Source organism: Egretta garzetta, unplaced genomic scaffold, assembly GCF_000687185.1.
Source record: "Egretta garzetta isolate BGI_Z169 unplaced genomic scaffold, ASM68718v1 scaffold638, whole genome shotgun sequence".
Lineage (NCBI taxonomy): Eukaryota > Metazoa > Chordata > Aves > Pelecaniformes > Ardeidae > Egretta > Egretta garzetta.
The window spans coordinates 1,351,319-1,366,783 of record NW_009260676.1 but is presented as its reverse complement, the minus strand read 5'-3'; the positions used below and the strand labels follow the sequence as shown (position 1 = coordinate 1,366,783).

The following is a 15,465-nucleotide window of genomic DNA, read 5'->3' as shown; positions in this document are numbered from 1 at the left end:
CAAAGATGAACTTGATCTCGTTTTTCCAGTTTTACAAATATCTGTTTTCATATCGGAGACCTCACATAAGGTACCCACCAGAGGTTTAGAAATGTGCCACCCATAATCACAATAGCTTATATATACTGTATGAGTGTTAAATCTGTGCATTTAAGGTAGGTAACCCCCTGTTTGCTTTCACTTTTAATAGTATTTGGCTTCTTAAGATGCATTTTTGAAGAGTGACTTAAGAGGGGAGAACTTGTCAGTGTTTCTTTAGGTTTCATTGTGCTGTGTTATGAAATGTTGATACAGTTTAGTTACTTATGCATACGTTTATTATGTGCACGTCGTGTGTGTTTGCAGTATTTCTAGAAAAACTGCCTGCTTTTTGCTTTGACTTCTTTCTTCTGCATTGTCTCTATCCAGTACTGCTTATTTATCAGAGTTCTAGGCATGCCGTGGTCTAGATATGGCAGGGAACACGGGATATTTTTAATAAACTTGGAGAAACCTTCTGGTGAGGAAGGGTAAGATTGTCTGGTGATGTAAAACCTGGTCTTTGGATGACTCGTCAGCAGAACCTCCTTTGATGGAAGCACCACATTGGCTCTCAGGGAGTTAACAGGCCATATTGCAGACTTGTATAATTCACCAATTAAATACCTTCTCTCTTTGAACACTGTTAATAGATTTCCTCCTTCTGAAATTCGAGCCTGTTACTGCTTACGTTCTCTGTAAAATCTATTGCTTTTAATTTATTTCTGAGGAGAAAGAAATTTCCTTTCATTACTGCTAAATCAAAGCATTTTAAAATTGCGTACTGAGCATATGTAGTCTTGGTTTTATACTCTGGATTCCATGCTGGTCTTGATTTAAAACTAGTCATTAATTGTTCCGGAGGTAAACTTGAGATTTTTGCGTAAGCAGATGTATCCTTTCTGATAGAACACGTATGCAAGCTGAGCTGTATGTTCAGATGTATTTCTCGCAGTGCCTTTGACCTATGGATGAATATTTGATCTCATGTGTGTGAGAAGAGGAATGTTATTGAAGTCAGAGGCTAATGTTCTTTTTCTGTTTTCTTTAGTAGAAACACCGTACTGCCTTCCCTCTGTAAATCAGAGCAGAACTGGGTTCACATTGTTGCTTAGTAGAGAACACCATGGCCAGACTGTTTTTATGTACACAAATTAATTCAATATTGAAAATATATCATACTTTTTCAAGCTATGCCTGAGAAGGAGGCTTTTTAAGGTGTTTCGTATTGTTTTATTATAAAAACAAAATCTCAAATTACGAAACACTGACGTATTTTGGGTCTAGTCTTTTCAGGTGAGAATATTTCTGCCTAGGAAATGAGTTTCTGTACACCCCAACCCTTACAGTACTCTTCAGTGGTTATCCTTTTACTTGTAATTGCTGGCGCTCTCCCTGCCTGACGGGTGCATCATCAATGGTAAAAAGTTACAATTGCATGAACTTACCTCTTACAATTGTATTCTCTGTGCAGCAAGGACTGTCCATCTTTCCCCCCCCCCCCCTCTGTAAAAATAACACCAGGAATTTGTGGGTTATTTAGAACCTCAGTATAAGTTTCTAATCTGAAAGATACAAATGTTTGGTGAGGCTTCCCCCCCCCAAATTAAGCACTGTTGAACACTAATCCACTAATGCATGCTTGTCATTTGCCATGTTTTTTTGTGGCTAGAATTCATAAAATATTTAGCTCTACCAAAATTGCTTGATGTTTTTTTTATAAAAAAAAAAATCAAATGGGCATTTGCATCAGTGGCTATTTAGCTCTACCAAAATTGCTTGATGTTTTTTATAAAAAAAATCAAATGGGCATTTGCATCAGTGGTATCAACCAAGGCATTTATATTTTACTTGGTGTATTTTAACACTTAAAACGTTGGCATGTAGGGACTTTTCTTGAATATATTGCATGTTACTTCAAAAGTAAGTTTACAAGAAAAGAGGTTTTGGCTCTAAGCTGTTAAAATCTGACATCCACCACAAAAGCAGTGAACAATTCCTAGATACTGGTTGCCAGACTGAATCTGAGGATTTCACTGCCTTCTAACGAGTTTCACTGTCAACATAGCAATGTGGCACTTGCTGTAAAGCAAAATGAGCTTTTTCTCCTTATGACGCTTTTCAGTGATTTTTATTTTAATATTTTAGCATCAGGTCCTCATGTGCCTTCTTGCCCAAAGAAGCTCAGGTGTGTGTACCTAGGAGATTTACTGGCGTGGCTTTTGTTATTTGCTGTTCTGCAGTGGAATGATGATTGAGATGGGTGTAGTTAACGTGAAATGTCATCTAGAGCTGACTGCTGCTGCCTGATGCTTTCCTCTTACAATTTTACACTTTTTTAACCCTCTGTTTTGTCTTAACTCTGGACAATTCTTTGCTTTCTCTTAAAAATGAGTACATGTGAACTATTTCTTAGCCTCCTCATATGTGACCTCCCGTGTGGTTTTCTAATTTCATTAGAGTTGGACCCTTGGGACAAAGGTCCTTAAATTGTCTGTCAAGAAGTCTGTGTGCTGGGAAGGGTTTGTGGGTGCTGTGTGAGGTTTGGCAGGTCTGGTCGCTGGCGGCAATGCTGATGCTCTCCTGGATGCAGTTCTTTAAGTCACTTGTTTAAAAATAACCCCAGCGTAGAAATCGGTGGAGGTCTGCAGAAGGCATCTAACAATAAAGAACGTAATGAATTTAGGAGGATGGTAATACCAGGTAGTCTCTGCAATTATTGTACTATTATTTTGGTAGTGAATTTTCTTTGTTTGCAGTAAGGCTCATGCCAAAGTAGCCATATTCTGGGATAATCCACTGTTTTGGATACAGTAGATAAAAGTAATATGCGCACTTCCCAGAATGTGAATGAGGGCAGGTATTTGGAGGTTATTAGAGTTCTGTGCTAAAGTGGTGATACTGTATTTGCCATCCTGTGGGTCTGTACTTGATGCCTTACCTGATCCTGCAGAAGCCACTTAGTGCCTGCAGAGGTCAGCCAGTAGAAGAAGCTGTAAAACTGGATGTTACTGGGGGCTGAGGCTCTGTGACACTAAAAAAAAAAAAAAAAAACCAAAAAACCAAAACATATGAAAACACACCTTGATTTAAAATGCAAAAAAAGGTGACTTGGCAAATCCTAGTTAAATGATCTAGATGTGCAAGTTGGTCTTAATGCTTTTTTACTAACCAAAATAGATTATTCCGTCTTGGGGGAGGGAGGAGGATAGTTAAATAGAAGCTAAACGACAGATGCTGCACTTTGATAGCAGTAGGAACTAAAAATCTTATTGTTGTTATAATAGCTGAGTGTGTAATTAATCATCTCATATTGATTTGCTCTTAATTTAGATGCAGTGCACAAAGGCTGAGAGAACTCTCATGTTATTTAGCTGTTCCATCTAATCAGAGAGAGGATGCGAATAAGACACAACAGTGCATTAGTAACCTGTGGGGTTAGGAGAGTCTTCTGTGGTGGACCTTCATCCACCGATCCAGAGAACAGTAGTGATAATGAGACCTAATCTAAATGAGCTTGGTGCTTACAATCCATATCCCAGAGGGCATATAAACATCACAAGTATTGATACGGGATCAGTAGAGAGCAGGGATTGATTAGTGGTCAAGGGAGCAGGATGTCCTAATTGTCTCTGGTAGTGCTGATTAATTTTATCTGGGAAATGTGGGGAAATGAGCCTTAAAATAGATTAAGGGTAAAAAGGGGAGCTTGGCAGTTTAAAAAGGAAGAAAAGCCTTTTCTGTCATTTCAGTCTTCATCAATTGTTGCTGTTAGGCAATACGTATCAAGACAAAATTTATCTATAATTTTGTTTATATATAAATAAATATATGTAATTTGTTCTCTGAATGTTTTGTTTCTGTGGACTGTTTCCTAATTTGACTATTTTTCTGTGTTCAGATGAAACTTGCTTTCTCTCCTTTCCACTTGAGATGATATTTATAGCAAACTTTTAATCAACATCCTGTTTGCATAACAACATCATGTTGCTGACCTCTTCTCCTCTACAGCGCGGTGTGTTGCTGCATGGTGCCAGCCTGCCTTTCTGGAGGTCTCTTTTATAAGAAGCTGGGGACGGTTTGCTTGGGTGGTTGGAGGTGTGAGGAGATTCAGACAATTTTCTAGCCTGAGAAGTTTCCAGCCAAAGCCTTGTAGCAGCGTACAACCATGTTCTGATCAACATGAGAGTTTCTCTAGAGCAAAACCACTATTGTCCTCACAGCAGAGGAGAATTTAGCCCTGACTATAATCTTTCTTTCCTTAAGGAAAGCTCTCATTTGATCTTCTCAGACTAAATCTGGAAAAGCATATAGACTAATCTTTTCTAAACTTTTAATAACGGCATGAAAGGAAGGAGCACCAACCAATTAGTGTGTTGAAAATACAGAATTCCACCAGGTCGCTTCTTACAACAGGTTTCGTCTATTGACTCTTTCATGGGAAGATCAATAGTGTTCAGGCTGCGAATTCTTGAGCTGAGGCAATGCAGGCTACATCATCTCATTTTTAGGAAGATGTTAACAGCCTTCTGGCTTAGTGTAGAAGGTGGTGTCATTCACTTAGTCTCTGTGGAAAGACCTAAAATCAGGCAGCCAAATCATTCTTTGCTTCGTATTCATTAATGTTTTGATTTAAAGTTTGTGCTGCTGAAAGAAACCTTTAGGGATATCTTGATGTGTGTTTGCGCTCTCACTACCATTAAATCTACCTACCTTTAGCTTCTTGATTTGAGCTGGAAAAAAAAGTGGATTGATAGAATGAGAGATTTACTTTTAATTGCCATTCAAAGAGCCAGGTGTTAGGATCATGTGAGGCAGAATACAAAAATATCCCTATCACAGTGATATGATGCACCTTTTGAAATGGTGGAGCTCTTCCCTTTCTAGCTCTTGTGTGTTCAGTTGTCTTCCCTTCTCCTCGCCTCTGTTTGCCCCTTTTGGACCACACGTGCCAGCAGCTGCCTCCCTGCACTCACGAGCAGATGGCCCGTACCTGTAACTCTCTTTTCCTTTGTCTGAAAGTCACGAGCACTCCATCATAAGAGTCTACCTATTGCTATATAAAATTATTTATGCTTGGGTGAGTGTGTATAAAAGAGGTAGCTGCACTGATATCCTTTGCAGAATCATGGGCAAGGATAAAACTGCAGAGAACATCACTTGGGAGATTGTAGACCTGCCGTTTCTACCATCTATTCTCTGCCACAAGTTGTGGGAAGGCTCCAATCCCTTCTCAGGAGAGCTCGGTTGAGGTGATACTGGTGGTGATGATGGCTTGAGGTGGAAGATGTAGAATTGTAGCTCAGGATGAATGACCACAATCCCCAGTGCCTCACTGAAGACTTCAGGGATGCTGCCTGTATGCCCAAATGCTGTGAAATGCTGGGTGGGTGAGACCAGAGTCTTGTGGACCCCCATCTTTTGGGAAGGGTGAGCGTGCAGTGAGACTTTGCCTGAATAACTGCCTCAGCCTCGGTAACTTGAGGCTCAGGGACATCCTGAGCCAGGTTTGCCATCTTGGTATTTAATAGCCTTCCATGGGTACTTTTTTGACTGTATTTTTTGTGTGAAGATATGTATTCCTTTTTAAATTCCAAGCACAAAAATGAATTATATCCCACCTGGAGATGCTTTTAATTTTCTCTGAACTTTTCCTGTTGTGCTGTGGTTCACAGGCATCACAGCCATATGATTAGCCAAGGCTGCTCTCACTTCATGTTGGTCTAATTATCTGTTCATTAGAATCTTAAGTCTTGAGCTGGAAGAGTGTAGGGTGTCTTTGTTTAAAGGGCAGTCTCCTAATGCAAATATTAAAAGAGAGCTTTCTGTCTTGCCCGAGTCAGACTGACAAGCTAATAATAGCCTTCGTGTTAGTCTTGGCTAACAGAGACCTTCAGTATAAAAAGGTTTTAAAGGACTGGGGTATCAATCAGCTCACAGAACATAGTATACATTTGTGTTGTTTTGCTTGTTTTAACACTTAAATTCCCATTAAGAAATATTTTCTGAATGCGAAGGGCATGGGAGTGGAAAATGGAGTTCTCCTTCTCTGAATATATCGTTGCATCTGCTTGAGGTTTCAGGTTTATCTTAGATGGCATCTAATTAATAGAATGCCATAATACAAAACTGTATTTTCAAGAGTTTTGGTCTTGTTCAAGGAACTGTTCTTAAATTTGTAAGTAATGTGTCAAAGCAATGAGTCCGATGGCTTAAAAACTGGCATGTTGACTACGTGTGGGGGAGTTGTGAAGATGGCTAATTGTTGGAGAGGGTATGGTTTGTGTCCCAGCTTTGCCAGCAGAGGATTACATTTTATGCAATTGCTGCAATTTAATTATAGTGTAGGAGAGGTTTTGATATCTGCCTTTAAATTATCCCAAGGGCATCTAGGAGGAATGGCTTACTTTGAATAAATCTTAATAAACATATGACTTTATGCTGCTGGCTTGTTTTGTTCTGTGAGCGCCATTTGTTCTTATTAGCTATATCATAGAAACCAATACAGCTATTCCTGGAAATATGGCAATATCACATGAGTATGAATTTATAGGATGGGCTCAGTATGTCATTACAACAATTGTCAGCTTCTCTCTTTTATTTATGGAAGAGCGATGCATACGAATGTACCTTTATCTGGAAAGTTTTAGGCAATTCTAATAAAAGGAGATATGCATGAATTATCAGTACATGATGTTCTATTCACTAGAGGGAGAGTCATTTTAAAAAGCCTGTGAAGTGAGGCATGGTTGCTAAGTAAGGCGAGGGTTTTATTAGACCAACTGACGTAATGGGGAAAAAAAAAAAGCAGGCAAGATTTTGGGCATACGAAGACCTCCTTTGGATGTGAAACAAACGGCAGACTTTGCGCTAAGAATGGCTTGGGAACAATTGCTGTGAACTTAAGCTAAATATGTTAAATGGTGAGGTAATCTGAGAGGAAGGGGTAGCTGGGACACGTGGGAAGTAATGGAGATGAGATGGGAATGTGGAGGAAGGGTGGCTTCTGGAGGAATTTAAGGCAATCTGAAACTACACTGCTACTGCCTTCTGTCTTGCTTCGTGGTGTTGGTAGCTGTAGTTAGGGCAAGCTCAAGCAAGGGGAAATAAGGAGCAATGTAGAAAATGGACTCTGTGGTGGAGGAGGAAGAACGTGTGGCAGTGTGGGAGGGATGTATGCTAGAAGTGGGGTTGCGGATGATGGAGATGAGCAGTTCCTCCAAAGCCTGGGAGAAACCGGCATTCTAGTTCAGGGAACTAATTTCTGCCAAGATAAGGTTTTCTAGTACAAGTGTACTTTTTTCTGTGATGAGATAAGACAACCAGAGCATTCAGTTGTAGACTTTCTTTTTCTGACTTCCTTTACGTAGGCTACCTGGAATTCCTGAGGGGGTGGTTGGGCGAAGGTCCGCTTTGTGCCGAGGTGGATGTCCCAAGTATTCCCTGCAGCTGGAGAGCTGCAGTACCTTTGGAAGACCTGGCTGGATTTCCCATTCTGGATGTGCTTTGCATGGCCACTGGCCTCTGCAGAACACTAAGAGTCTTCTGCCCAGTACTGGGAATATTGTAGAGTGGCTTTGATCTAGGCAGGCAGGGTTTCTTCCAAGTATTTAGCTTGGTAGTAAAAACGCTCATGCTTATGGTATTTTCCTGTTCTGCACAGGCTTGATTTAATGATGTTTGTAAACTACCTGAAGACCTGCAGATGAAAGATGTCCCTTTTTTTTATTAGAAAGACTACCTTGCGTGGTGTTCAGACATAATAGGGAGCTGTAAAGTACTTTGGGCCTCTAAGATAAAAAAGCACTGCAAATCCTGAATGGGATATTAACAATATCCAGTGTAACTAATGATAAGTTTAACTGCTAGGCAGCTGTTGGGCTACAACAGTTATCTATCTTATTAATGCAAAACCCCATTTGTTTTCTAGCACAGGCTCACACTCATACCTCTGTCGATTGACGGAGAAAAGGAGTGCATGAGTAGGTAGTCATCATGGTTACTCTAGCCTGAAGAGGGGTCTCCAACTGGAATTTGGGGAAGGACTTGTCTGCTAGCCAGTCTGACACACCTGCCGAATGTTGTTTACCATTTACCGGAGCGGGTGTACCAAGGTCCCTGTTTCCCCCTGTGTTCTAGTCATCGAGGCTTATGTTTGCAAAGCCTCATCAGCTAGAGCAGGCTGTCTTGGGGAACTGAAGATTTAATTATTATGTTAACAATCTGTAAAGTACTAAAGAAAAAAAAATCACTGAATTAATTTCCTTTTTGTTACAGTAGGCTCCTGCCTTAAAAGAAACACAATATTCTCCTTGTCCTGTGGCTTTAGTTAGATTTTGCATGTCTTACACAGTTTTTTGTTTTTTTTTTCTGGCATGCAGCATTTCCTAATTTACACCAGGGTAAGGAAATCAGAATAAGGTTGGCAGAATCTCTGCACAACCATCAACAGGTAACCTTTTTTTGACCCTCCATACCTCTGGAAATCCTTTTATTTTTGTAACTAGGGCTAGGTAGCAGGATGAAGATTACATGTAATCCTACAAAGCAACGCTTTTATTTTGGTCTTGTTATTTTGGGAATAATCAGCAGAGAACAACAATACTTGCTCTTACGGTTTTCATGTGCTTCTCCGAGGAGACTGATGGCACAGGGGGGCTCTTGCAGAATACACGTTTTCCACAGCAATGGTTTAGGTAAATCTTATCTACCCTTGAATCGACAATACAGGTTCCATTGACTTCTGTGGAGCCTGAATTTCATTGTATGTCTTGTTCAGTTTATGTACCGTTTTCTAAGGCAGGCCTTTTCATTCTGTATGTATTGAGGATTTGAGCTGTGGAGGTTGGTGCCTATAGCTGCCGAGTCCGATTCCTGCCTTGGCATGTCAGCTGAAGCAGGGGCTGTTGCAGGTATAAGACCTGGGGGTGGGGGGGGCTTCAGTGGTCTCCAAAAACTGGCATGTTGACTACGTGTGGGGGAGTTGTGAAGATGGCTAATTGTTGGAGAGGGTATGGTTTGTGTCCCAGCTTTGCCAGCAGAGGATTACATTTTATGCAATTGCTGCAATTTAATTATAGTGTAGGAGAGGTTTTGATATCTGCCTTTAAATTATCCCAAGGGCATTTAGGAGGAATGGCTTACTTTGAATAAATCTTAATAAACATATGACTTTATGCTGCTGGCTTGTTTTGTTCTGTGAGCGCCATTTGTTCTTATTAGCTATATCATAGAAACCAATACAGCTATTCCTGGAAATATGGCAATATCACATGAGTATGAATTTATAGGATGGGCTCAGTATGTCATTACAACAATTGTCAGCTTCTCTCTTTTATTTATGGAAGAGCGATGCATACGAATGTACCTTTATCTGGAAAGTTTTAGGCAATTCTAATAAAAGGAGATATGCATGAATTATCAGTACATGATGTTCTATTCACTAGAGGGAGAGTCATTTTAAAAAGCCTGTGAAGTGAGGCATGGTTGCTAAGTAAGGCGAGGGTTTTATTAGACCAACTGACGTAATGGGGAAAAAAAAAAAGCAGGCAAGATTTTGGGCATACGAAGACCTCCTTTGGATGTGAAACAAACGGCAGACTTTGCGCTAAGAATGGCTTGGGAACAATTGCTGTGAACTTAAGCTAAATATGTTAAATGGTGAGGTAATCTGAGAGGAAGGGGTAGCTGGGACACGTGGGAAGTAATGGAGATGAGATGGGAATGTGGAGGAAGGGTGGCTTCTGGAGGAATTTAAGGCAATCTGAAACTACACTGCTACTGCCTTCTGTCTTGCTTCGTGGTGTTGGTAGCTGTAGTTAGGGCAAGCTCAAGCAAGGGGAAATAAGGAGCAATGTAGAAAATGGACTCTGTGGTGGAGGAGGAAGAACGTGTGGCAGTGTGGGAGGGATGTATGCTAGAAGTGGGGTTGCGGATGATGGAGATGAGCAGTTCCTCCAAAGCCTGGGAGAAACCGGCATTCTAGTTCAGGGAACTAATTTCTGCCAAGATAAGGTTTTCTAGTACAAGTGTACTTTTTTCTGTGATGAGATAAGACAACCAGAGCATTCAGTTGTAGACTTTCTTTTTCTGACTTCCTTTACGTAGGCTACCTGGAATTCCTGAGGGGGTGGTTGGGCGAAGGTCCGCTTTGTGCCGAGGTGGATGTCCCAAGTATTCCCTGCAGCTGGAGAGCTGCAGTACCTTTGGAAGACCTGGCTGGATTTCCCATTCTGGATGTGCTTTGCATGGCCACTGGCCTCTGCAGAACACTAAGAGTCTTCTGCCCAGTACTGGGAATATTGTAGAGTGGCTTTGATCTAGGCAGGCAGGGTTTCTTCCAAGTATTTAGCTTGGTAGTAAAAACGCTCATGCTTATGGTATTTTCCTGTTCTGCACAGGCTTGATTTAATGATGTTTGTAAACTACCTGAAGACCTGCAGATGAAAGATGTCCCTTTTTTTTATTAGAAAGACTACCTTGCGTGGTGTTCAGACATAATAGGGAGCTGTAAAGTACTTTGGGCCTCTAAGATAAAAAAGCACTGCAAATCCTGAATGGGATATTAACAATATCCAGTGTAACTAATGATAAGTTTAACTGCTAGGCAGCTGTTGGGCTACAACAGTTATCTATCTTATTAATGCAAAACCCCATTTGTTTTCTAGCACAGGCTCACACTCATACCTCTGTCGATTGACGGAGAAAAGGAGTGCATGAGTAGGTAGTCATCATGGTTACTCTAGCCTGAAGAGGGGTCTCCAACTGGAATTTGGGGAAGGACTTGTCTGCTAGCCAGTCTGACACACCTGCCGAATGTTGTTTACCATTTACCGGAGCGGGTGTACCAAGGTCCCTGTTTCCCCCTGTGTTCTAGTCATCGAGGCTTATGTTTGCAAAGCCTCATCAGCTAGAGCAGGCTGTCTTGGGGAACTGAAGATTTAATTATTATGTTAACAATCTGTAAAGTACTAAAGAAAAAAAAATCACTGAATTAATTTCCTTTTTGTTACAGTAGGCTCCTGCCTTAAAAGAAACACAATATTCTCCTTGTCCTGTGGCTTTAGTTAGATTTTGCATGTCTTACACAGTTTTTTGTTTTTTTTTTCTGGCATGCAGCATTTCCTAATTTACACCAGGGTAAGGAAATCAGAATAAGGTTGGCAGAATCTCTGCACAACCATCAACAGGTAACCTTTTTTTGACCCTCCATACCTCTGGAAATCCTTTTATTTTTGTAACTAGGGCTAGGTAGCAGGATGAAGATTACATGTAATCCTACAAAGCAACGCTTTTATTTTGGTCTTGTTATTTTGGGAATAATCAGCAGAGAACAACAATACTTGCTCTTACGGTTTTCATGTGCTTCTCCGAGGAGACTGATGGCACAGGGGGGCTCTTGCAGAATACACGTTTTCCACAGCAATGGTTTAGGTAACTCTTATCAACCCTTGAATCGACAATACAGGTTCCATTGACTTCTGTGGAGCCTGAATTTCATTGTATGTCTTGTTCAGTTTATGTACCGTTTTCTAAGGCAGGCCTTTTCATTCTGTATGTATTGAGGATTTGAGCTGTGGAGGTTGGTGCCTATAGCTGCCGAGTCCGATTCCTGCCTTGGCATGTCAGCTGAAGCAGGGGCTGTTGCAGGTATAAGACCTGGGGGTGGGGGGGGCTTCAGTGGTCTCCATGTAGGAAGAGCCTCTCGGGCTCCCTTGCCTCCATCATCTGCTCCTCAGCTTGCCAGGTGCGATCCTTTGTCAGGCAGTGCCTCCTCCAAAAGGGTTACTGTAGGCTGGGTTATCCAGAGGCAGCAAAAAGTGTCTGCCAAGTAGTCAGTCAAATCCTGCCGCAAAAATTTAGCTCTCATTTTCAGGGAAGACAGTACAATCGCATTTTGCTAGCTGGCCCTTTCATGTTAAAAAAAAAAAAAAAAGCCATCAGGGATGTGTTTGTGCTCGTGACTTGTGCAACCGGTACCTTAATGAAATCTCGGTGCCATTAACACCTGTGGACCGTTTGCTCTTCTGAAATCATTGGATCATGATTTGTCAGGTGTTTATGGATACTGCATTTTTGCAAGAGATCTGCTTGATCAGTTCAAGGTGGAAAAAAGTCATAGAAGTACTGTATTTTTAGTTAGGAATATAAAAATCTGTTTATTAACTTTATATATGGAGTAAAGTTATGTATATTTCTCTAGACTTCTAAATTTTGTGCTAGAAATAATACAGTATATTTTGTCTTTCCCTCAAGGCCAAATGTCTGTCCGGTGTTTGAGTTGGCACTGGTAGGACACCAGCAGCCATGCGTTCAAGCCTTTAGTCGGATGGTCAAGATGTGGAAACAAGGTTGCCCAGGGAAGAGGTGGTGTATGGGCTATGAGAGAAGGTAATATATTATCTATCATTATAAATTAATTCTGTTACTGAACATAGTGCAAACTCTTCATAATTTTTTTTGCAAGAGAGAAGTTGTAAACTATTTAATCAGAAATATGTTACTTAGTAATGGAGATACTGTGTGCTGCTGAGACTTTACTTTAGGTCTGTTATTACTGAGTGGAAAACGCGACTTTTCTGTGTTTTGGGTGTGTCATGAACTTCTTGGCTGGCTTTAGATCACAGTTTTATATTATCAGAAAATGCTCCTGTCTCATCCTGTTTCAGGTGAAGTCCAGCTGTCAAGTCATCTACTTTGAAAAATTGAACTTCTTTCTATTTCTGTCATATGCTGAGAACTGATGGGAGATCTGGCTCCCCCAACAGCTAAAACCAAAATTGACTGCAAAACAAAATCACTCACCTTTGACTAGCCTGAATACAAATTCATCAGAGAATATGTGGCCATAGTATATTAGAGCTACTGGATCTTATCAGGATGCATTTTGCTATATTTGCTTCATTTGAGAACAAGAAGTACTGATAGGGGCTGAAAAAATCTATAATAAATATGACGTACGAGTACAGTTAGTTACTGACAAGATGTGAATAAGTGGAATAGAAGTTGTGATTGTTCTTTTAAACTTGTTCTCTTCAAAGGTCTGGGTACTACACAATTTACAAGCAGGTGTACAGAATGGAGCGCCAGACTGTCTATAAGTGCTGCCCTGGATGGGTCCAACGTGACGATGAACCTGGCTGTTTGCATTGTAAGTTGATGGCAAAGCAGTGACAAACCAAGAGAGATGATACCCTTAGGCCTTACTTTCCTACTGATGCTTACTTCTAGAAAGATGGATTTTGTTTCCTGCTATTTATAAGTGGGATTTCCAGTTATAAAGAGGTAATCTATTGATGGGGAAAGAAACTTTTAAAAATACCAAAGCTGTCATATCTATAAGTACCAAGTATCTCTAATTTTAATCTAAACAGTGGAAACTGAATTTCTGATTATACTTGTTGCAGCATTTTTGTGCCAGCCTGGCTTTGACAGGCCAACCAAATTTATTGCTGTTACCCAAATTATGCAAAGAAATCTGCTGTCAGGCACTTGTTTCTTGGCCGTAGCACTCCTTGTGGCGTCTGGCTGGCTTTGGCTTTTTCACTGCTGCTGTTGCCATTGAAGCAATTGTGTTTCCACCCTACGGTTCTCCACCTGATGAGAACTTTTTCCTATCAGTAATTTCTAATCATGATTGCATGTTTTCCTCAAAGATGGAATTTAATTTAAATGATAAGGAAGCACTTATCCACTGTTAACAAGACATGAGTAGAAGATAGCAATTTATTCACTGTTTAGGTTTTTTTACTGTTTTGTCAGTAATTGTATTTTCTGTATGAAAGTTAGCATCTGTTCCTATGTATTTTTTTAATCTTCATACCAACTTGAGGGCTGCATTCAGAGAGCTTGCCTTTATGATTGTCTTTTTGCATTTAAAAAACAAAAACAAGCCTGAGAGGTATTCCTGGTAGTTTCAGCTTGAATCTACATATTTAGTGTGCACCTGTTTTGTTGCAAGAAGTCAGATATGTTTGCAATCTGTATCTTAATCTTTGGTGTACAGGAATTTAATGTACTTGAGCACCAGTGGCAATATAAAATTATTTTCTTCCTGAAAGAGCAGTGCAGACTTGCTTTGAATTCTTTAGGGCATGGAAGTGTTTGAATTATTCTTCTATATTTGATACTCTTTGCAAGTTTGGCTGAAGTGTGTGGAATTTAACTTACTGTAAATAAATAACGTTGTGCACTGGAGGAAGGGTAGTATTGTGATTCCCTTGGACATATATAACATCTTTTAGTACACCAGTGTTTCTTAATCATTGCTGAATTATTCTCTAGCAGTTCATCTCTTCTTTCATTCTGGATTCAGGTAGTGCTTTGAGTCCTGAGAAACTGTCTTCTGCCTCTGAAGCATCTTCAGGTTAAACTGCATTATCTTAGTCTGATTTTTATTCAAGTTAAATTTCTTCATATCAACATGGTAACTATACCCATGATAACAAGTTCTATTGCAGTCTAACCTTTCCGCGTAAATAAAAAGCCAGATTTCTTATTTGGAAGTTCCTGTTATAGCAGGACTATGTTAGGAAGAGGCAATTCTTGGAGTATCCTTGGCACAAAACTAACAAAACCCCCCTGTTTCATTCTGTTTGCATACTAGCGCTGTGCACTGTTGGCACTTGCTTCAATGGAGGGAAATGTTCTGAAGCAGGATCCCAGATGTGCCAGTGTCCCGCGGGATTTCAGGGTCCTCGCTGCCAGTATGGTGAGTCAAATGTAAATTGTTTCAAATACATTTTGCCCAAGCACGAGATGCATTTTTATCAATATTTGTTAAAACATGAATAATTTATTAATGTTGACTTAAAATTAAAGTTGCCTCTGCTGGACTCTGACTGGTTGCTTGGTCATTCTGTTATTTTCCATAATTTGCCTTTTTTGGTATTGAATTTTAACAAAGTAAGATGAACAACTAATTTGGTTGATATCAGATGAGTTTCTGTAATGGATAATACCATTGAGTATCAGCAGTGGTCTTCAGTGGAATATGTTTCTATTGCTTCTGAACCTGCATGGTCTTGTGGCACTCTTGCTAAGTTTCTCAGCATTGCTTTTACCCTTGGGAGGGTAAATTCTGAGTCAAAACAGGTTGGGCAGTAGGTAAAGGATGTAGCAAATGAACCAAATGTATTTATTCATGGGACTTCTTTTGGTGCATCTGAAAGTAGGAAGGCTGGTTTTACAGATTGTTACTAAGTATTTCCTAGTATTCTTGAGGCAATTTATGCACTGATCTTTCATTTCAATAACTGTTCTAGCATATTATAGACTGAATTCTGTGCGACTTAGACTATCACCCATTCTCAATGGAAATCTTTCTCTCATACGCTCCTTCACAATCTGATAAACCCACAATGGGTTGTCTTGTAATTTATGTGAAATAAGACCATCACATACTGTGTGAAACTCTCCAGAATTATAGAACTGCATCCATTTGGCCTC

The 15,465-nt window shown here is 40.2% G+C and overlaps 1 protein-coding gene across 1 annotated transcript in view; it reads left to right on the top strand.

Annotated features, from left to right (window-relative positions):
- Nucleotides 1–435: 435 nt before the first annotated feature.
- The window catches only part of LOC104132492 (multiple epidermal growth factor-like domains protein 6), a 230,410-nt gene continuing 215,380 nt past the window's right edge, over nt 436–15,465 (top strand). Inside the window, exons 1-4 of the mRNA XM_035901187.1 lie at nt 436–509; nt 12,274–12,408; nt 13,059–13,168; nt 14,624–14,728. Of these exons, the coding sequence (XP_035757080.1) occupies nt 436–509; nt 12,274–12,408; nt 13,059–13,168; nt 14,624–14,728 (424 nt within the window). The remainder of the gene's footprint in view (nt 510–12,273; nt 12,409–13,058; nt 13,169–14,623; nt 14,729–15,465) is intronic.